This window comes from Parastagonospora nodorum (genome assembly GCF_000146915.1).
Source record: "Parastagonospora nodorum SN15 chromosome Unknown scaffold_9, whole genome shotgun sequence".
Taxonomy (NCBI): domain Eukaryota; kingdom Fungi; phylum Ascomycota; class Dothideomycetes; order Pleosporales; family Phaeosphaeriaceae; genus Parastagonospora; species Parastagonospora nodorum.
In genome coordinates, this window is record NW_001884557.1 from 1268520 (window position 1) to 1288344 (window position 19825).

Genomic DNA, 19825 nt, shown 5'->3' on the forward strand with positions numbered 1-19825 from the left:
TTGACTTCCTACGTTTGTCTAGAATCTTTGCAAGCGTTGAGAGAGTTTCTTCACTCACGGCAAACCAGCCGGTTATGTCATAGTGAGTCAAACGGGTGTGGACTTGAAGATAAGCGTTTCACGTACGATGCAAAAGTGGATGTCAATTCATTTCTTCGTGGTAATATCTGTCATGTGGCCGTGTGGCCAGTCTTCGTAATCTTTCTTCTTTTGTTTCTCATCATCATTCACCATTAGGTGTAAAAGAATCGCGCGCTGCGTGCAAAAAAGCCGGCCCAGTCTGGTGTAAAATCGCTCAAACGCTTCGATACCGTCGCTATGCAGCAGCTTAGAAAACCGTGTGCTACGGAAATGAGAATATTCGTCATGCCACCTTTGTATAACGCTCGATGCTGGAAAGATGAAAGGGAACCAGACATGTCCGAAAGCGTTCATGTTTCGTAAAGTGGCCCGTGGCTGTCATAAAGATGCATGTCGTAATGGTCGTAAAAGTTGATATCGCTGAGCCTGAGCTCTTCAAATCTTTTGGTGTCGTATCGCTTCATCGTGTGCTGCCCGGTGATGGTGACCGGATAAAATGAGAAAGTAGTGATGCGGTTCAGACCCTGTAACCTACCGCATGAAGGCAATAATCGCACCTGTCATAGACTCGTACCACCCCTCGACCACAAGGGCAGTTGGACGACGAGCTTGAAGACGATTTGCTGGTGCGGCGCCCTAAAGCGTCTACCGCATCAAGGCCGTAGTCACTGTTCCTTGGGCTCGTGCCGCCACTCGAACTGCTGGCGCTGTCGTAATCGTTTGAGGAACAGGTGTTCCTCCTGCCAGTACCAATGGCTACCGGTAAACCCTGTGGTGTTTGGCCAGGGCGTTGACCGGGGTCCCTTCCATCGTTCACTGAGAAGTTGCGGCAGATCATGTATGCACGTGTCGCAGCAGCATTCTTAGCGAGTTCATCCGATTCGTAGTCGACGTCGGTAGAGTATTCACGATTGTTGACACGGACTGTGGCGCCGTAGCCATGCTGGGTACGATATGTTTGGAAAAGAGGGTCTGGCCAGTGACGGCGTTGGCAAAGGCCTGGAGTTCTGGTTAGCCACCATCTCTGTCCAACAAGCGATTGGTAACATGTTTGCGTTCAAGATTTCCGAAGCAATGGCACACGGTGTATGCATGTTCACGAAACGGCCCACGATCTCTGGACTGATCGTGTGAGGTGACGCTTTGTGGGTGGGTCCAAGAGAGATTGTGGTTCACGTACCTGTGAGATACATGATGTAGAACATTTTGGGTAGCCGTGGGTGTGTTGCGGCTTGCCTTGTTTCCGCAATGGGCGATTCGATACAGCTTCGAATATGCACAGAAATGACCGATTCAACGATTTGGTGAATTGGCAGACGCTCGATTGGTGGCGATGGCAAGAGCAGGCCGAGAACGGAAATCGTGGCTCCTGTTGTACAACGGTGTATACTATTCGGGCATTGACAGTTGTCAATGTAAAGAGTGACAGCTGTTCGGAAGCGTAATCGAGCTATCGAGGTATGGGTGAGAGCTAAGAAGGGGACGTGGCAGACGGGGATGGGTGAAGCATTTGTCTCCGGAGTGGGATGTGGCCTAATTTATTGCGGCAGGTGAATGCAGCAGGCATTTCAGTGTATGCAGGCGCGTGAAATTCGCTTACAATCAGCGACCGAGAGCAATTGGACGTATTGAAATGAATAATTTGCGGGTCTGTTGCGGCTCTTCATGGAGAGACCCATATTGACGTGGCGTGGATTTTCGCCAGTGGGGGACTAGGTTCCAGAATTTTTACTCCCTCCAAAGGGTACAGCTCACCGGTCTTCGCCAGAGAGCATATCAGTCGCTTTTGCCACAGTGCCTGCATGCAGGAGTAGCGCTGGTAACGGCTGAAGATCGGTTCCAATTCTTTTGCACCCGCTTTCAAAGGCTAGAATTGTCGATCGGCATCTCGAAACAATGACTAGGGCAGCATGGACATGGAGATATCAATCATGTTTCTTGGCGAAGCACTCTGAACAACGGCATTACCGCTGCTCGTACTCGCTGAACGTGTGGGTTCCACCGAGGCGATGATGCAAGTGAGGGGAAAGGCGTCAAGCTGCGACATTAACAAATGGCACGCTCGATACAGTGTTCCGTGACCAGGGATGCATGTGTCTTCACTTGGCGAGACAGTGGTCGAGGTCCATGTTGGGATATGACGGGGGCCAGGTAAGGTGAACGGGACGACAGACCAGAGGCTCTAATTCGTAGGAAAAACCGAAAGGATGCTAGCTGAATCAGGTACCCACAGTAGCAGCAAGCGCGGGAGTCGCGCTTGGTGGCAAAGATGATTCGAGGTGAGGTTGACACGCTATCGTGACTGCAGGTAGATGCAAAGCATAGCGGCTTTAGAGCGGAAGAGCGTCATACCAGGAATAGCAGGCCGTTAGCCGGCAACAAAAGCACGGTCGGATTGGCTCTTGGGCCGAGGGGTCAGATAGAAATCTAGGGTGCCACCAAAAAGTGTTGTGAGCCCGTGCTCCGTGCATATGTGCGATGAGCTGGCAGACTTTGGACGTCAAGCTATCTGCATGTCCAGCCGAATAGGGCGAAGGACCAACGGCCTGTACGGCATGCTTGTCAACATGGATCGGCGGTTGTGGAGACAATCTATCAGTGCTCGAGCAAGGTTTGCAGGAGTTGCATCTGAGGACAGGACGTCAAGCAGAGCGGTTGGTAGATTGCCAGGGCTGTGGACATGGGCCTGCCCCTCGAGTCGCACAAATATGGAAAGAATTGGGGAGAGGTCGGCAACGATCCCTTGGCCGCGATTTCGCGGCGAACAGCTCATGCCAAAATACCGAACCATGCTGACTCCTGCCAGCAGCGTCTGAGAGTGCTGGAGGCTGGAGGCTGGAGGCTGGAGGCTGGAGGCTGGAGGCTGGAGGCTGGAGGCTGGAGGCTGGAGGCTGGGGACTGGTCACATGGCAGCCGATGTCCCAGACTGCGTTGCTCCCTGTCTTGGACTCGTCAAAGTCGGCGAGCGGGAGGCTGCAGAGAAAGAGCCCTTGATCGGACGAGTGATGATGCGCAAAGCCGGCAGCTTGACGACCGCGTTGGGCATGAGCTGTCCGGAGAAGCATGAAGCTTGGAGCACAGCGAGCGACGACGCAAGCTGCCCACGATGGCATAGCGGACGCCCCATGGCGATGTTCATAGGCTAGGGACGCTCAGGAATAGAAGAGCGGTACACGATGAACCAAGGACCATGCAACGGCGGCCTCGTCTGGCGCCGATCCAGAGTCTTGGTTTTGCATGGTTTGAAGCATAGTGGGACGCGCGACCTCGGGCATTATACACAGTACACGGCCGGGCAGCACCAGCAAAGCTGCATTATTGCTGGCGACGAGGGCGGTGATAGACGTACACATGTACGCTAGCCAGATCGATTGGTGATGGTTGACGGAGGGCGTTAATGACCTTGCTACAGCGTACAAGGTGCGCAATTGATAGACGCTGTGGTACCTGTCTGTTACACAAGCGGAAAATCTGGGGACGAGCGATGAGCACAGACTCACGGCCCAGCTCACCGCTCTTCTTGATAGCCCCTCCTCTACGCATGCATCTAACGCTTTACAAAAACGGCGACAAGACGTTAGTCTTTGCAGTCAACGTGTCAATCGATAAAACAGACATTGACGTGGCGTCAGCTCACGCAAAACGGCCGTATCATGAACTACCCGAACATCTTCGAATCGGTCTGCTTCCGTGGACGCGGAGCCAGAGCACGACCCCACGAGTTCCACCCATCTTTCCAACCAGCAGCGTCCTCGCCCTCCCTTTCAGCCCTGCTTTTGCGAGACGTGCTATCGCAGCGGGGCACCGACAGGGGTCGAGTAGCCGCTTGCCGAAGTCTGGAGCCCATCATTGCGACACAACACCACGCCGCGGCTTCGTCTCTCATTTGTAATTCTTGCATGATTCAGGGTCCTCCGATGGGAACACCTTCAAGTGCCTTTCTCAGCGTGCAACGTTGGACAGCATGGCAGTGCTTCATACCCCAGAACTTCTCCGGCATCGGACAGGCATCAGACCATCCAAACGCCTTCCGGGACATGAAGCAATTGCTCAGGCATTGCCTCCCAGATCAGCACGAATGTTGCTCGTCAGACCTGTCCATTGCTCGAGCCCAGTCGTTGTCATCGTACTTCGTGCCTTGTCCGTATGAAGGGGAACCGACGTAGATGTTGTTCCGGCATCATGGCTCTCCTCCCCCGCTCCGGACAGCCATGAAACACTACATAGACTATTTCACAGCAACGACCTCACTGCCTAAATGATATACCAACTTGAACTTCTCGCCCTAAACACTCAACCAACGCTTCCGCCATACTCCAAAATGCCAAAAATCGTCCGACTCACGCTCCTGAAAATCACCGACGACGAGGCAATTCAAGAGGCCGTCCAAAAATACTCAACGTTGACCCAGGATGCAAAGAGAGTACGTGCCTATTTTCCTCTCCACAATTCGTATCTTGTCCGATGCATACCCGCTCGAGCTATAAATCTTCTCGGGGGGCTATCTGCAGGTTGTCTGCACGTCACGCAGTTCGTCACGACTAGACTAGCACATGCCCATGACTCCAAAATTCTTAGCCATGGCGTCAACACGGCTTTGACTCGCGTTCAGGAAACATGCCGATACGAAGGTGACAGGTTATTTATTCACGCCATGGCGAGGCTGTAGCTTGTCAAATATGTGGCTTTCTACTTCCATCACCAGACATGGCGGCGTCCGCACAGGGCAAGCAACTCGTAGCAAAGCGCCATGAAGCAGCCTCACCGCAACTCCAAAGAGTGCACTGTCCAACTGACTCGGCTAGGACGGAAACCCTTATGTCCAGATGGCTGCTGCGAACCCATCTCACGACGATCCACGCAGTCAAGGCTATACCTTGGTAGCACGCACCGTGTTTGAGTGCAAGGAAGATATGGACTTTTACGACAATGAATGTGAGGCTCACAAAGCCATCAAGGCTGTGCTGAAGCCGGTCGTTGCTGCACCACCACTAGTAGTGTATATGGACGCTCAGTTCGAGAAGGTTTCCTAAAGGATCGCCAGAAAAGTTGGAGAGTAAAGCCAGTGAAGAGGGTATGGCTTGTGCAAGCAAACTATAGAAGGCAAAGTTGTCAACCTGGGCTATTCGATTAAATTCTCAAAAGCCCTCTTTTGCCTCAAAGTATCTCCTACACTCGTACACTGCCCTGTAGGGTATTATAAACACCGGGTGCACGGCCCTGATGATATCCTCATGATCCCAAATCACATCTTCACCGTCGTACCCACCCTCAGTTTTCCAATGGTATGGTGCACCTAGATTGGTACTTCCAATGTCTTTGTTGACGTTCTTGTCGTATACGTACTTGTATTGGGCAGCACTTAGGCCAGCCAGATTGTAGCAAGTATGGTAGGCGTCCGGGTATTTTCCCGGTTTGTCCTTTAGTCCACCCTTCTTATCTTGGCAGGCTGATAATATGTATCGTGCAAGTGCTGAGCGATTCCAGAGATGGGTGGAAGGCGTGGAACGAGTGAAGGCTTCGACGAGCGACCAACAGCCGCCGACCCAATGAGAATAACAGCCATCAACGAGTTTGTTGGTGCGACCATTGTATCCGCCTTCAGGAGAGCACTGGCGGGATGATAGCCAGTGGGTCAGCAGGGGAATGTCCAGGTACTTGGGCAATGTCTCTTCTGGCGGCCCAAGGATCGAGAGGCAGCCCAAACCGCAAAAGGCATATGCACCATGAGCTTCGTTTCCAGGTGCTGCTGAGATTCCGCCGTCCCAGGATTGACATTTAGATACCCAGTCGCCGAGTCCGTCGGTGAGTGTTGTGAGCCCATGACTGCGAGCGACTGCATCCTGGGGTAAATCAAGGGGTAGATTGAGCAGAGATATGACCACCATAGCGCAGAAGGCCCCGCGAATATCCTCTTCTCCACCTTCGCACATGGTGAAGCCACCGTCTGCTTGCTTCATCCGACCAAGAAAATGCCACATGGTTTTGCGATTAATTGATTCATATGTTTCCGTACCGCCTGCCATGGCGAGTGACAGTATACCAGCATAAGTACATGCAAGATGGGGAAGCTGACCATAGCCACCTCCATGTCCACCCGTTGGGTGCTGGGCAAGCGAGAACGTATGTGCTACTCTGCAAGATGTCAGACAAGCACGATTCAAGGGTGTTGGAATGTTCTGGTATTGACCAACAATCCGTCAGAAAAGCGCAAGGAGGATGTACCTTTTTTGAAAGGGATGAATATCGAGACCCAATGCTGTCATGCTCTGGAGACCCCAGTATACTATCCAAGGCCTAGACGCGTCCATCTGAGCCATGCGCGCGGGATAATCACCTAGGACACCCTTCAACATGGCCGCATGTCGTTCTCTTTGCAGTTTGGGTATGCCATAGGCATTAAGCGTAAAGTCATTGGGATTTCCCTCCAGGAACGGCAAAATGATCTCGTGAGTATCGTCCTCGGTCTTGGACGTCTCGGTCTCGTAATCGTCTTTGATGGGAACACGCACGCTGTTCAGATACGCAATGTTCATCTGCTCTTCTGCTGTGACCGTCCCCATGTCTTCGTACTCGTTGTCAGTATCGGAGAGCTCTTCAACACGAGGCGAGGGGTCGAGAATTTCTTCCAGGCGAGATGAAGGGCTCTGAGCCGAGAGGCGCAAGGGCACAGCCATTCTTTTAATGTCCCAGTTTTGAGTGTCTGGATTGGTAAGTCAGCCGCATGGGCATGTGTGAGTGGCTGCTGTGAACAATGACAGTCCTTAGTGTCTGTTACTATTGTTCGCGTGCGCACTCGACTGCCGGAAGTGATCTCAGATATTCATGGTAACAGAGGGAAGGGCGCACATTACTGGGCTCAACGTGGATTCCCAAGGACAGCCCTTTGCGTTTGCAACATTGAAGTGTGAAGCTGCCGGCGTGTGATGGAAAAGGTGCCCGTGGTGGGGGACCCAATCGGTCGGCAGATTGCTTGGCACCCAAGGAAAACCTGAGAATACTCAAATCGCATTGTGCCTCACTACCATTCATCGGCCTCCAACACTATTGAGGGTCCCATCAGTCAGAAGAACGCACTCCTGCCATGCCCGCCAGATGTTCGCCGGCTTCTTCCCCCGCGATGCTTAAAGGCTTACTCCCCTGCAACACGAAGAGCATCCTTGTCCACTCTATCTTGCTGTGATTGATCCACTGATGCATAGTTCCTCGCTGAATCGCGACATCTCCCCGCTTCATCGTTCGATTTTCACCGCTATCGAGTAGGAGCTCGACCTCGCCTTCGAGAACACATCCGTAGTCCAAGCTTACTGTCCGGTGCATCTTCGTGGGCATGCCATGTCAGCGTGGTGTCCTATGCAGCCTGGTTCGGCCCCCACATACCGTACACGCTGTATCAGGAGGAATGTCCACATGGCGAAGCACCGTGCCGCCCGATACCACAAGTCCCGGAGGATTTTTCAGCTTCTCGCCATATACATCCAGGTCTTTATCGTCGTCCATCTCAACTGGAAATCCTTTCGTGCTGTAACTGAGGGCAAAGGCGATACCGTCATCGTTCGGTTTCATCTTGCTCTCCTCGTTGAAGGCTTTGCTGAAGATAGCTTTGCCTCGGTCATCATGCGCGGTGATGTATCGATGGATCTTTGGGAGGGCACCAATATGAGCCATCTTGCGTGCTTGATCGTGGCTCTGCTTTCGAGACAGAAGGCGATTGAGGAGTTGGGCTATTCCGATTTGAACCTTACGTCGTTGTGATTTTAGACAGCAATTGCTCCTGGTCCCTCACAGCAGCAAGCACGAGAAGCAGGAAAGAACTGTCTCACATGAACAGGAAGTTCCACTCAGTGTCTTATGCACTTCTATACGAGGTATGCGCCGACTTTGTCTACGTTACACGATGCGGGAGATGCACATGGAGCCGGATGCCGGACGGCGGGGCCTCCCCGCAAGCCGTCACCACAATCGCATGGATAGTCATGTATGTAAGGCGAGATGATATCAACCTTGAAGGACATGTGCTTTGCCGGTATCTAACAGTACGTCCGGGTCATTGTGGAAGTCGTCCGTGTCATGACTCGAATGTAAGACTGGATATTCAGGTAGGCAAGCAGTGGCTTTCCCTACACCACACGTGAACCATTTCGAAGGCACCTCGCATCAGATCCCCCGGGACACTCGATTCTCCTTCCGGAGTTTCTTTCGGCTTCATGCAGACATGATGTGAGTTGTACACCAATCAGATACGCCATGGCTACCATACCGATGAAAGTCTCGAGCGTTGACTGTGGTTGTGGGCGGCCGTTCCGCTGCATTACATGCAGGTCGACGGTAGACTGTAATGCACAAACCGAAGCCGAGGAATTCACAAGCAAGCTGCGCAATGCAGCACCATGGTAATGACACTAGGTGATTTGTGAGGCAAGGCGTCAGATAGATGAAGGAGACTTCTCCATCTCTGGGCATGCCACAAGCATGACCTCAGCCAGTCCTTGGACAGCAAAACAGCCTTGTAGTCGTTACAGAGTTGCAACTTCTACGGCAAGGCAATCCTGCAGTCGGAATGGAGCAGACATCAGGTCTGTGTAGGCTCGGGTACGGCCTTTGAGGAATGTCAGCAAGCGTCTTGCAACCAAAACGACTCAACCAGCTGACGGCCGCGGGCACGATTTTTCGATTCTCAAGCGCCTGTAAGACACAACCGGATCCGGACGACGCAACAACGTGTGCGTACATGACAATTAATGAGCACAAGCGCCACTCGTGGGAATTTAGACTAAACCTTGATCATCACATGATGCTACACTCTAGACTACAACAATGCACTAGCGATCCAAAGGCCCTTGGTTATTGAGGGCATGCCAAGAGCTGCCAGATGATGAGGATGCAGGAGCACTCAGCTTGGTGCCAGCTCAGGCGATGCCTTGCATGCGCAAGCTCGTGATGCGCATTAGCTAGAAAGAACGGGCGCGATAAGATGCACCACAGCCTCCAAGCGGCCGCAGTGCGACATCAACGGCGACACAAGCACGGTGGAGCATTGGCGAGCACGAGGAGACGCCGAAGAAACATTCTCGACGCGTGGAAGCAAGTAAGGCGCCACGCTCATGCTCTGGAGAGACGGCGGAATGTACGATGACGCTGGATTGAGGTGCCCAGGTGTCGGTGAGTGTGGCGAGTCGACGGCAGAGTACCGTCTCGTCGTCGCAGGCCAGGTCATGCCAGTGAGGCGAAGGCGGGCTGCCGACCCTGGCCTATTGTAGCACCCGCTATTACGACGTCGCAAGTAATCGATGCAGTGTGGCTTGTATGGCCAGACACGCTGACTCCGGGGCGAGCTGGTAGTATGCAAGCAGATGTCCAGCGACCACAAAGTCAAGGAGTGGTACCATCTGGACTTTTGCAGCGCAATCAGGGCTGGAAGCAGATCGAGTCAGGCTGGCAAGAGCGCCTCAAACTGTATCTTGCTTGTTGCGGGACCCTCTTTGGCAAGCTCTCCGCACGGCGATCATCTGGGATCTGTAGGACCCCGAGGCTAAGGCAGTGGGCGATATCGAGTGGAGGGGTCGATTCGAGACGAGACGATGGGCGATGCGCCGGAGACTATTGCGAACGCTCCTGCCTCGTGCATCTGAGTGGCCCACGGTGCCAGCACACAGCAGGCCCCCCGACGCAGGTGCGGGCAAACTCGGTGCCGTCTCTCGTGTGCAGGTGCAGGTGAGGAGGGGAGGGTGAGGTGAGAGTGAGAGTGAGAGTGAGAGTGAGAGTGAGTGAGAGACTGGACGCAGGAGGTGTTCACGCCCCCCCCCCCCCGCGGTTTGCTTCATGGCGTGCACAGCACTGCTCGACTCCAGCACATCTCCCGACGAGTCCGACCAGGAATCCCGTCGACGGCCTGTTTTCTGCTGCAGAGTCCATTGCGAATCGCGCGGTCCGTTGCAGCGCTTGAGGCGGGCTACTGCGAAAAGGTCGTAGCAGGCTGGGAGTGTGGGGCGTCTCTTGACCGCCATTTCGCTATTCGCAGCTTGGCGGCACCTGCACTCTAGCACTCGGACGCCCTCACCGCTCGAGGAGAGGCTGAACTTCCTTCACGACCTTACCATCCCACTCCGTGACAACATGGAGAACCAAAACATTGATTTCGACGGCACCCTCTACACGGCGGAGGGCGTCTTTGACTCGAATTACGACCCGAACCGCCAGCCGACGTACAACTTCTCCCAGACGTGGCCCATCCCCATCTCACCCGCGACGGCCATGGCGCAGCAGCAGCAGCAGCATCAGACGGCCGCGAGCCAGAACCACCCCCACAACCAAGCCCACGACCACCACGATGGAAACCAGCAGCACCAGCAGCACCAGCAGCAACAACAGCAGCACCAGCACAATGCACGCCGCGTGCAGACCGTGGCCGCATCAACTGCCCAGCACCACGCGGGCACCATGGCGCCGCTACAGACCACCATGGGCATGGGCCTCAACTTCCCTGCGGCCATGCAGGCCATGAACCCGATGGTCGCCAACTGGATGAACTTCAGCCCGGACGGCTTCGTCCAGGACGCCTTCAGCCAGAGCATGGCCATGGGCGACTTCAACGGCGCCGCATACAGCACCCAACTGCAGAACTCGCCCGTCGACTTCGCCATCAACATGACGTCGATGAGCATGGCGCCCTTCCCCTCGATGATGCCCACCACCACGCTCGACATGCCCTTCCAGATGGCCGACTTCCAGCACGAGTTCCACAACACCGGCCTCGCCAACCCCGACTTCACCACCCACTCGGCCGCCAGCGTCTCTACCGGCGGCTCGCCCGGCGAACAGTGGCTCGAGATCCGCTCCATCCCCGGCAGCGACAATGAGTGGGTCGACCTGGGCATGGGCAGCCACAGCCAGCGCAACTCGTACGACTTCTCCGGCAACGCCGCCGTCATCTCCAACCCCGCCTACAACCTGCACATCCGCACCGGCTCCGACTCGACCAACTCGAATCACTCCGACTTGGCCCCTCGCTCGGCACACTCATTCAGCAGCTTCGAGGAGATCCATCCGTTCATGAATTCGCCCCAGTCGGAGACGGACAATGCCCTCGAGCTAGTGCACTCGAGCTGTAGCCACGGCGGCTCCGGTCACAGCCATAGCCACAGCCACGGATCAGTCCACAGCTACAGTCACGGTCTTCCCCTGGAGCACGACTTTGCAAACTACATCTCCCCCAACCAGTCCGTCAGCCCGCCCATAGCCCGCGCTGAGCCCATCATCAAGCAGTCGGCCTCGAGTACAGCCTCGCCCACGTCCTCGGCTGTCAGCTCACCACCAGCCGCAGTGACCCGCAGACGCAAGTCGCCTGTCACGACGCCAGCAGGCTCCAAGCCAACCAAGACCATTGTCAAGAAGACGCCAGCGCATACCACCAAAAAGGACGCCACCGGTGAAAAGCGTGTCGGAAGACGCCGGGGTCCTCTGAGGCCCGAGCAGCGACAGCAAGCCCATGAGATCCGAAAACTTCGTGCTTGCCTGAGGTGCAAGTTCCTCAAGAAGACCTGTGACAAGGGCGACCCGTGCGCCGGCTGTCAGCCGTCCCACGCTCGTCTGTGGCAGGTTCCCTGCACCCGCATTGACATCAAAGATATTGCCTACTTCATGAAGGACTGGAAGGCAGACTACGAACGTCACGTCAGCTTGGGCTTCTCCATCGGCAATATCAAAGGCTTCTCGCCTCAGGAGCGCCCCATCTACGTCACCCACGGCTATGGCCACTACCTGCCCATCATGGCTCGCGAGGTCTACGTCCGAGACGAAAAGTGTTTCGGCGTTGACTGGTGTGAGAGTCTGACCGGTCTACACTTCGAGATCAACACCGCCAAGCTCTCTGCTGGTATGGAAGGCATTTCGCGCGCTATGCTCTCTGAGTACCTAGACCGCCACATTGATGGAGGTTTCGAGAACTTCGTTGACGAGTACTTTGAGGGCACATACTTTGTCACCGAGCTTCTCAAGACTGCGTACCGCTATTACTGCCGGGAAAAGCTCCCCGTCATCCGCAAGGCGCTGAAGCTTGTCCTTGCTTACAACCTGACGATGCATGTCACCATGGTCGAAGGGCTTGGTGGCGATGGAGAGGTTCCCCTTGGCAACATCGAGGACGCCCAGTCCAAGTTCAGCGGCAAGACTGTCGCCCCTGTCATGATCAACTTCCAGGTCAAGTGCGCCCTTGCCGACATGTGGCGCGAGCTGCAAAAGGACGTTCTCGAGGAGCTTTCGTCCTTGTACCAGTCCGTTTACAGCGGTGATAAGCTCAAGAACTGGCCCACCATCTTCATGCTTGCCGCTATCCTCCTCGCAGTATGGGAGCTGATCCAGTTCGATTGCAACTACCGCGTTCCAGATCTTGGCTCGGTCAACACCTTCTGCACTGAAATGGAAGGGACACCCGTCGGTGTCATCGTTGGCTTGTTCTCTGCCATCTCCCAGAAACTCCCAGCCTTTACCGAATGGGACACGAGGAAGCACCATCATCTGCTCAACTCGAACCCAGCGGTGTGCGACGCCATGACTGAAGTCAGATCGCACGTCACCAAATATGGTAAGCGTCTCTCCATTCACCACCCAACGACACCAAGCTAACAACATCTATAGAGGGTTACCTGCGCTCAAGAAGCGATTGCAAGTTTGACCGCCAGGACTTCGACTCGTTATCGAACAAATTCCTGTCCAAGCTTGTTATCCGGGCCAACTAGAGCCCCGGACTCAACACCACATCTTCGCCATCTTTATCCTAATCTTCACCAGGCTGCATCATAATCTTTTTAACCACATATACTTACTTCATCCAACAACCGACACCCCGCAGCTCACTCTCACGGCACCACGAAACGATCCTCCGATGACATAACGTGTCCGACGTTTGCTACTTAACGGCTGACGACCTCAATAAAAAACGATGAACGACTTGACCTGACTTTGCATTTTTGCGATTCCCCGGCGTCCTATGGAAGCCACGTTAGCGATCCATCATTCCGGTTTCCAACCTCCAACTACCACACGCTCTTTTCGGCAAACAACGGATTATTTTCTTTCTTATTTACTAGTTGGATTTATTTGATTTTACCCTCATGGTTGACGATAGTCACACGACTGATGGCCACGACCTCGTTGAATCCTTGCGGAGCAGAACAGTGTGCTCTGCTATCCGGTTTTCATTTTTCATGTTTTGAGATCAGTAGTGGTGGCAGCATCTAAGTTGATGTTGCTACATTATGTCTTTCGAAACACTCTTCATTATTTCTTTTACGGTTTATTGGCATAGCGAGCGAGCGAATAGCTTTCACTATCGCAAGATATGAATTGCTCTTGCTGCAAAACATGTTGGATAGCTAGTTATCAACTAGCATCTGTCAGTCTCTTTCGACGACGATTGTGTATTTATCAGAATGTTTATGGGAATTGGACCACTATTACTATCACGTCATCAATGGCAGCTGCTGCACTAATCGACTTGGCTTTGACCAAACAATCCCTTCTGCTTTGAACGCTATAGTGTTGAGATTCACGGTGAATCACGCCATCCAGATTGGTCCTTCACAAACTCATGCAAAAAGACAATGCATCTCAACAACGTCATCGTCGGTCAACACGATCTAAAGGAGGAGAAAGCCCCGCCTCGAGGCACGTCCATCCAAAGTACTATTGTAGTTTCGTTTCCCCACCACCAGCCACGGCAAAACTCATCCCACGCACACCGCCAGTCTCGGTCCCAACCACTCCACTCTAAGCCACTCAATCCGAAAATTCCCGCACGCACGATCTTGAAGAGCAGATCAGCCGCTATTGGCCGGGAGGGTTTAGCGAGCCGATGCACACCCCATCTGGAGGTGTGTATCACGCCAAGTGGGTATGGCGTCTGGTCCTGATTTGGAACGTGTGCCTGAATCTGTTGTATCATGTTTGCGCGGGGTGGCGGGGCTCGTGAGGGGCTTTGGGCTTGACCTTGACCTTGACCGGATGGTGGCTTGGTACATAGTTCGTGCGGGATTGTGAACGTTGAAGAGAGATTAGAAGAGGAGCCATATTTTCTATGCGACATGGGGTTGTGAACGTGATGCAAATGACCATTGTGCACAAGGTGTTCCCTGTCATGTGGCGCAAAGTTTGTGTGGTGATGGTAAGCGGGGCGACAGCGCGAGATAGGTTACGTTCATGAGGTTTATGGCGGTGAAGGAGGGACAGGCATTGTCCTCTACACACGCAGTATATCGCAGGAGCCTGAATCTAAAGTCACTTTGATCATGCTAATGCAGATCGCATCGGTGAGGGTTGTTTCCTTGGGTTTCCGCTACGGAGTGTTCATCTCGGATGATCTAGCTCATAAAGCGAAGAAGGAAGTTCGGCAGCAAAGGCCCACAGAGAAGCCCAAGCATAGATTGCGCAAAAGCTAACCTAATTCTGCTCTTGTAATCTTGTCATGTTGTCTAGAAGCCTTGCCTTTCCTTGGGTACGTAGGACTCCTCGAGGTACTTGGCATCTTCGTCACTTAGTTTGAAGTGTACATTCTGTACAGCCTCCTCGATCCTCTCCTTGCTGCTGATGCCAATGATGGGACACACTCCCTTCTTGACACACCAAGCCGTGGCGATGCAAGCCATGCTTACACTGTGCTTCTTAGCGACCTCCTCCACGCGTTCGATGATCTTCTTGTCAGAAGCAAATTCACGCTCGTATACAAGTGCAGAGACGAATTTGTCGGTTTCGGCGCGCTTAGAGGAGCGGTCTGCAAAGGGCCGTGTGAGAGCGCCGCGTGCAATAGGCGACCACGGAACGAGTCCGACGCCCGTGTCTTGACAGTAAGGGATCTGGCCAAGTTAGCAATTTTGCAAAGGTTGAGTATGCAACATGCTCGTACCATCTCGCGCTCTTCTTCACGGTACAGCAAGTTGTAGTAGTTCTGCATCGATACAAACTTGTGCCAGCCGTGCTTCTCAGCAATGTTCTGGAGGGTCTGAAACTCCCATGCTGCCATGGAGCTCGCACCGATATATCGAACCCAGCCCTTTTCGATGACATCGTTCAGGGCCTTCATGATCTCCTCCCTCGGTGTGCTTCGGTCCAGGCGATGGATCTGGAGGACATCAATGTATGTGCCTAGCCTCTCCACGCTCTTCTCCACAGCATCGAAGATGTGCTTGCGACTCAGGCCGACTTCATTGACTGTCTCGCCGTCGTTGATCGATGAGAGCGCAATGGGGCGACCGAGGTTGGATTCGTCAACACCGAAGTAGCATTTGGAGAGGAGAACGACCTTGCTGCGCGGGATGTTGTATTTCTTGAGGGCTTTGCCAATGATACGCTCTGATTGGCCGTGGGAGTAGATGTCGGCCTGCAGTGATCAGCTTGACTCTTGCGGCACCCGTTTCAAGCTTGTCTAGAACTCACCGTGTCCCAGGTGTTAATACCGCACCTGTATGCGTGCTCGAGAAGCGGCAGACTTTCCTCCTCGTTCAGGACCCAAGGTTGCCATTCTGAACTTCCGTAGCTCATGGCCCCCAGAATGATGCGGGACACCTTGAGGCCAGACTTGCCCAGGCTGTGCGACGTAAGCTTGATGCTGAAGTGTCTGGCAGAGCGTCGACATACTTGACGTATTCCATCTTCTTCTCAGCCATTGCTGTCGGATGCCGTGCGGCGGGGTGATGTCGCTGATGTCCGGTGTCTGCCTTTAATGGTTCATCAATTCGGACCCCATCGGCTGTTCGGGGATAGCGTTAAGCCCGTTGCCGCCGGAACGTGGTTGCGTCAGTGAGGTGGGGCATGTTGTTAGTACCTACATGTCAACTCACATGACGACGTGGGAAGGCAAAAAAGTCGCATTTGGGAAGAACGAATGTGAGAAATATCTCATCCCGAAGGCATGCTAACTTGCATTGATGTATGGCTCTCGACGGCCATGTAAACTATGAATGAACCCGATCCATCATAACCCAGCCCGTAGACTGCAGTCATGTCCCAAACGCCTTGCACATGAACCCATCATCAGCCCGTCTGACCGTATTGTCCTCCACGCAGACGGAGCACCAAGTGCAGAGTCGACTCCTTCTGAATGTTGTAGTCGGAGAGAGTGCGGCCATCCTCCAGCTGCTTTCCAGCGAAGATGAGGCGCTGCTGGTCCGGGGGGATGCCCTCCTTGTCCTGGATCTTTGACTTGACGTTGTCGATTGTGTCGGATGATTCCACTTCCAGCGTGATCGTCTTTCCCGTGAGCGTCTTGACGAAGATCTGCATACCTCCGCGCAGGCGCAACACGAGATGCAGAGTGGACTCCTTCTGTATGTTGTAGTCCGACAGCGTGCGACCGTCCTCGAGCTGCTTGCCGGCAAAGATTAGGCGCTGCTGGTCCGGAGGGATGCCCTCCTTGTCCTGGATCTTGCTCTTCACGTTGTCGATTGTGTCGGATGACTCGACTTCCAACGTGATAGTCTTGCCGGTGAGGGTCTTGACGAAGATCTGCATACCACCACGGAGACGGAGGACCAGGTGGAGCGTCGACTCCTTTTGTATGTTGTAGTCGGAGAGGGTGCGGCCGTCCTCAAGCTGCTTGCCCGCGAAGATCAAGCGCTGCTGGTCCGGGGGAATGCCCTCCTTGTCTGCGTCATGTTAGCGGTCGTTAAGTTGGAGCGCAGCAAGCAACGTACCCTGAATCTTGCTCTTCACGTTGTCGATTGTGTCGGATGACTCGACTTCCAACGTAATGGTCTTGCCGGTCAGCGTCTTTACGAAGATCTGCATGATGGCGGTGTGGTGGTAGTGGTGGTTCTTGCTTGTGGTGTGAGTAACGTGGTGTGGTAGGGTTGCAGAGTGCTGGTTGAGGTGGGGAGCGTGTGGTTGTAGAGTGTAGAAGAGAGAGTCTCGGGGGGCCGCCAGAGCTCTTATATGGAAGGCGAGCGGGCGAGCGAGGCGCAGGCAACAAGCCGACCGATTGCGCATGTGGTCCGTGCGTGATTACCAATGACGGTGAACGTTCAGGCAGCTTCCACCGGAGCAACTTCTATCACCTCCAGCCATTCCACTGTGAGTCGCACATGATACGCTCTCGCAGTTCACGCCGGTGCGGCTGTGGAGTGCGGCTCTGCTGCTATTACTGCGGCAGAGCTCGTGGCATCGCGGCTTCACTGGCGATTGCTAGCCCAAGTGGCAAGCGCGCCCCCGCCTTTCGTTATCGCCGCCAATTCGCTCGCATGACGCAAACAGTCCAGGCCGTGCACGCAGTCACTTGACTCCAGCCCAAACTTTAGGACCGATGTGTCTGCGGTCCCAGCCTGCCATCGACTTGCCGACTTTCTGGCCAGCGAGGTGCTGAGCATGGCGTTCGCCTGCGAAGACCTCCGGGCCCTTAGTTACGGATGCCCTTCATCTTGTATTCATGACTGCTTCATAGCGATTACCTGACTAAGCCGACCGAATTTACGCGTACGCTCGTCGCGTCGTGGCGGTGTATTGCACCATCGGCCTTGTTGTGTATTTATGTGTTGATATGATGTCATCACTCCAACTGGCATCCTTACCCATGATTTACTTCAAGGTTAAGTACTGACAAGTCAACCAAAAATTTACGCCTCATCGTCCGATCACATCATGACGACTCCAATACTCACCAGTCCCGCTATCATAGGCGTAGTCTGCGCGCTCGAATACTGCGGTTGAGATGCTGTCTGCAAGTCTGGCGCCGACGCTCTGAGACAACAGTGCCCTGATCTACTGCCGTGTGGAGGCAAAGTCCAACAAGACCTTTTGAGCCATATACCCCAGCGCCTAGGTTGATATGGCGAGGTTAGGCACAGTCCTATGGGAGGCTGGACGAGTCAGCAGCAGACTACGATATAGGGTTGCTTCATGGGACAGGCGCAAGAGAGATATCCAAGTTTGCCAGGCGTCTAGCTTGTATCATGCTTAGTTCATGCAATCAGCAGACACATTTCATGGACAAAGTTTTGTTGAAACGGCTGTTCAATCACGTCCCTACCGAAAAGTGACTCCTTCGCAAAGTGAGGTCGGGCGGCATGAATGGGCGCAGTGAAAGAACGGCCTGCGAAGACATCGATCCAAACAGTCGAAATCAATGCAAGGTCTGCGCTTCCAATCGCTTGGGTATTGCGCTAGGCTAGGCGGCTACTCAGTGACGTATGGATGTTCCGAAAATCCACCTACCTTCAGCTCGTGAGAATCCTCAAATCCCGTCTGAACGTCTGAACGTGCTGACAAGTTGCATCGAGTCTTATGCTATACCATGTCTTGAGACAGTGGCATCAGTATCCACGGAACCAATTCGCTATCCGTAATATGTCTGGTGGGGTGACTTATGCAGCTGCTGTCAGCACTCCAAACGGATCTCTGCGGCAGCCTGAGATCCAATCACGGACATGTTCCGATCCAGATCTGCGATCTTCGTTCGAGTCACAAACACAAAAGCAACTGCAAACCAAACCACAACGCCCTGGCGCAGGAATTAGATCCAAGACGAGTTTCCGCGGCTGGCCATCCAAGAAGGGTCGAGAGTCTGAGCCCCATGAAAGAGGCACTATCCAAGAGGTCCGTCATGGCTATATGCCACGCACCGAACATCAGCCGAACACGGGTGGGAGCGAGGAGCACGTTTACGTCTTGACTATAAAGCTCGAGGATAGTTTGTCGGTGCCGATGAACAAACTGCGTCAGAAACATTTTCCGCGAAGATTGAATAGAACTCCAGCACACCTTACCCTTTTCCACGCTCTTCCTCATTCCCAAGTGGAAGAGGTGGAACAGAGTCTTTTGCAATTATCTGCCAGTACAAGTCCCTTTCATGTCACAACTGGTGGACCTTTCCGGATGCGCAAGGGCGTGGGAGTGAATGTGGACGCTGGATACCAAGATATGAAGGAAGTGCATTCTCAACTTAGAGGACAGTGGGTCTCTTTTCTGAGCGAGCAAGATCAGGGTGGATTCCGTCCGCATTGGACGGTGATGAACAAGGTCGACGATGAGGAAGAGGTGGAGCAGGCTTTGGGAGCGGTTCGGAAAGAACTGTCTCAAAGTGCAAAAGAAGGCCAGGCGGTTGGGCTGGAGCTGTGGAGGTACGATCGCGGTAATTGGATCTGGGCGAACGAGTACCCATTCGGCTTGTCAAGACAGATGTCATCGAAAAGTGGCTCTGGGGGAGCATCTCCATCGTTTAAGAATAAATCCGCCAGTTCGCCAGCATCTGAGAGCGGCCCGACCAAGAGACCTGGGATGAAGCGCGGGAGCAGTGTCGCTGATGTATGGAGGTCGCTGAGCTTCCGTCGCAAGAGCCAAGGGTGTTGACGAGTTCGGGATACTGTGTCATTGTCTTGTATTTGTGCGATGCATAGTTGTTGCAAGTAGCACCGGACTGCAGTGCAAGGGATGTGATGTATGTGTCGGCGTGGAGAGGCATGTGTCCTGTGTAGGATGGATGTAGACTGCAAATTCTCAATGGCGTCCAAAGTGTTTCGTTGCATCTCGTGAGCAAAGATGGAAACGGGTCTCGCCACCTTGACACGACACGCGTCGTGTTCACGATGGGTCGTTGCGGCTGAGGCCGTGAAGGCTGTTTGTCCAGACCGAGGCCATGTTCCCACCAAGGCCCAATGAAGCAAGTACGATGCGGCTGTCGGCCCAAAAGGGATGAGCCACGCCTTGCAGTCGTCTTTCGTGATGACAAGAGGACCATCTCGAAGGCGTCCGGTCCCGGCGC

The 19825-nt window shown here is 53.9% G+C and overlaps 11 protein-coding genes across 11 annotated transcripts; 5 read left to right on the top strand and 6 right to left on the bottom strand.

The window, feature by feature from the left end:
• Positions 1-127: 127 nt before the first annotated feature.
• On the bottom strand, positions 128-1286 carry SNOG_06659 (hypothetical protein; the record flags this gene model as incomplete). Its single annotated transcript, XM_001796971.1, has 2 exons — positions 128-1080; positions 1262-1286. 2 exons carry the CDS (start codon positions 1284-1286, stop codon positions 599-601), a joined length of 507 nt encoding a protein of 168 aa, XP_001797023.1. The 3' UTR covers positions 128-598.
• Positions 1287-2676: 1390 nt separating this feature from the next.
• On the bottom strand, positions 2677-3194 carry SNOG_06660 (hypothetical protein; the record flags this gene model as incomplete). The annotated part of the gene is made up of 2 exons (XM_001796972.1): positions 2677-2753; positions 2879-3194. The coding sequence occupies 2 exons, from the start codon at positions 3192-3194 to the stop codon at positions 2677-2679; spliced, it is 393 nt and encodes a 130-aa protein (XP_001797024.1).
• Positions 3195-4402: 1208 nt separating this feature from the next.
• SNOG_06661 (hypothetical protein) lies at positions 4403-4716 on the top strand (the record flags this gene model as incomplete). Its single annotated transcript, XM_001796973.1, has 2 exons — positions 4403-4504; positions 4660-4716. The coding sequence occupies 2 exons, from the start codon at positions 4403-4405 to the stop codon at positions 4714-4716; spliced, it is 159 nt and encodes a 52-aa protein (XP_001797025.1).
• On the bottom strand, positions 4692-6758 carry SNOG_06663 (hypothetical protein; the record flags this gene model as incomplete). Its single annotated transcript, XM_001796974.1, has 2 exons — positions 4692-6216; positions 6307-6758. The coding sequence occupies 2 exons, from the start codon at positions 6756-6758 to the stop codon at positions 5220-5222; spliced, it is 1449 nt and encodes a 482-aa protein (XP_001797026.1). The 3' UTR covers positions 4692-5219.
• Positions 4789-5114, top strand: SNOG_06662 (hypothetical protein; the record flags this gene model as incomplete). The annotated part of the gene is made up of 2 exons (XM_001796975.1): positions 4789-4860; positions 4887-5114. 2 exons carry the CDS (start codon positions 4789-4791, stop codon positions 5112-5114), a joined length of 300 nt encoding a protein of 99 aa, XP_001797027.1.
• A 316-nt stretch (positions 6759-7074) lies between the features above and the next one.
• Positions 7075-7819, bottom strand: SNOG_06664 (hypothetical protein). Its single transcript, XM_001796976.1, has 2 exons — positions 7462-7819; positions 7075-7401 (listed from the first exon to the last, which is right to left on the bottom strand). Exons 1-2 carry the CDS (start codon positions 7747-7749, stop codon positions 7141-7143), a joined length of 549 nt encoding a protein of 182 aa, XP_001797028.1. The 5' UTR covers positions 7750-7819; the 3' UTR covers positions 7075-7140.
• SNOG_20072 (hypothetical protein) lies at positions 7492-7836 on the top strand (the record flags this gene model as incomplete). Its single annotated transcript, XM_001796977.1, has 1 exon — positions 7492-7836. The coding sequence occupies one exon, from the start codon at positions 7492-7494 to the stop codon at positions 7834-7836; it is 345 nt and encodes a 114-aa protein (XP_001797029.1).
• A 2361-nt stretch (positions 7837-10197) lies between these two features.
• SNOG_06665 (hypothetical protein) lies at positions 10198-13574 on the top strand (the record flags this gene model as incomplete). Its single annotated transcript, XM_001796978.1, has 2 exons — positions 10198-12664; positions 12718-13574. The coding sequence occupies 2 exons, from the start codon at positions 10198-10200 to the stop codon at positions 12816-12818; spliced, it is 2568 nt and encodes an 855-aa protein (XP_001797030.1). The 3' UTR covers positions 12819-13574.
• Positions 13575-14549: 975 nt separating this feature from the next.
• On the bottom strand, positions 14550-15742 carry SNOG_06666 (hypothetical protein; the record flags this gene model as incomplete). The annotated part of the gene is made up of 4 exons (XM_001796979.1): positions 15712-15742; positions 15511-15691; positions 14981-15454; positions 14550-14930 (listed from the first exon to the last, which is right to left on the bottom strand). The coding sequence occupies exons 1-4, from the start codon at positions 15738-15740 to the stop codon at positions 14550-14552; spliced, it is 1065 nt and encodes a 354-aa protein (XP_001797031.1). The 5' UTR covers positions 15741-15742.
• A 216-nt stretch (positions 15743-15958) lies between these two features.
• SNOG_06667 (hypothetical protein) lies at positions 15959-16966 on the bottom strand. Its single transcript, XM_001796980.1, has 2 exons — positions 16767-16966; positions 15959-16718 (listed from the first exon to the last, which is right to left on the bottom strand). The coding sequence occupies exons 1-2, from the start codon at positions 16858-16860 to the stop codon at positions 16108-16110; spliced, it is 705 nt and encodes a 234-aa protein (XP_001797032.1). The 5' UTR covers positions 16861-16966; the 3' UTR covers positions 15959-16107.
• A 1445-nt stretch (positions 16967-18411) lies between these two features.
• SNOG_06668 (hypothetical protein) lies at positions 18412-19413 on the top strand (the record flags this gene model as incomplete). The annotated part of the gene is made up of 1 exon (XM_001796981.1): positions 18412-19413. The coding sequence occupies one exon, from the start codon at positions 18412-18414 to the stop codon at positions 19411-19413; it is 1002 nt and encodes a 333-aa protein (XP_001797033.1).
• Between the last annotated feature and the right edge of the window lie 412 nt (positions 19414-19825).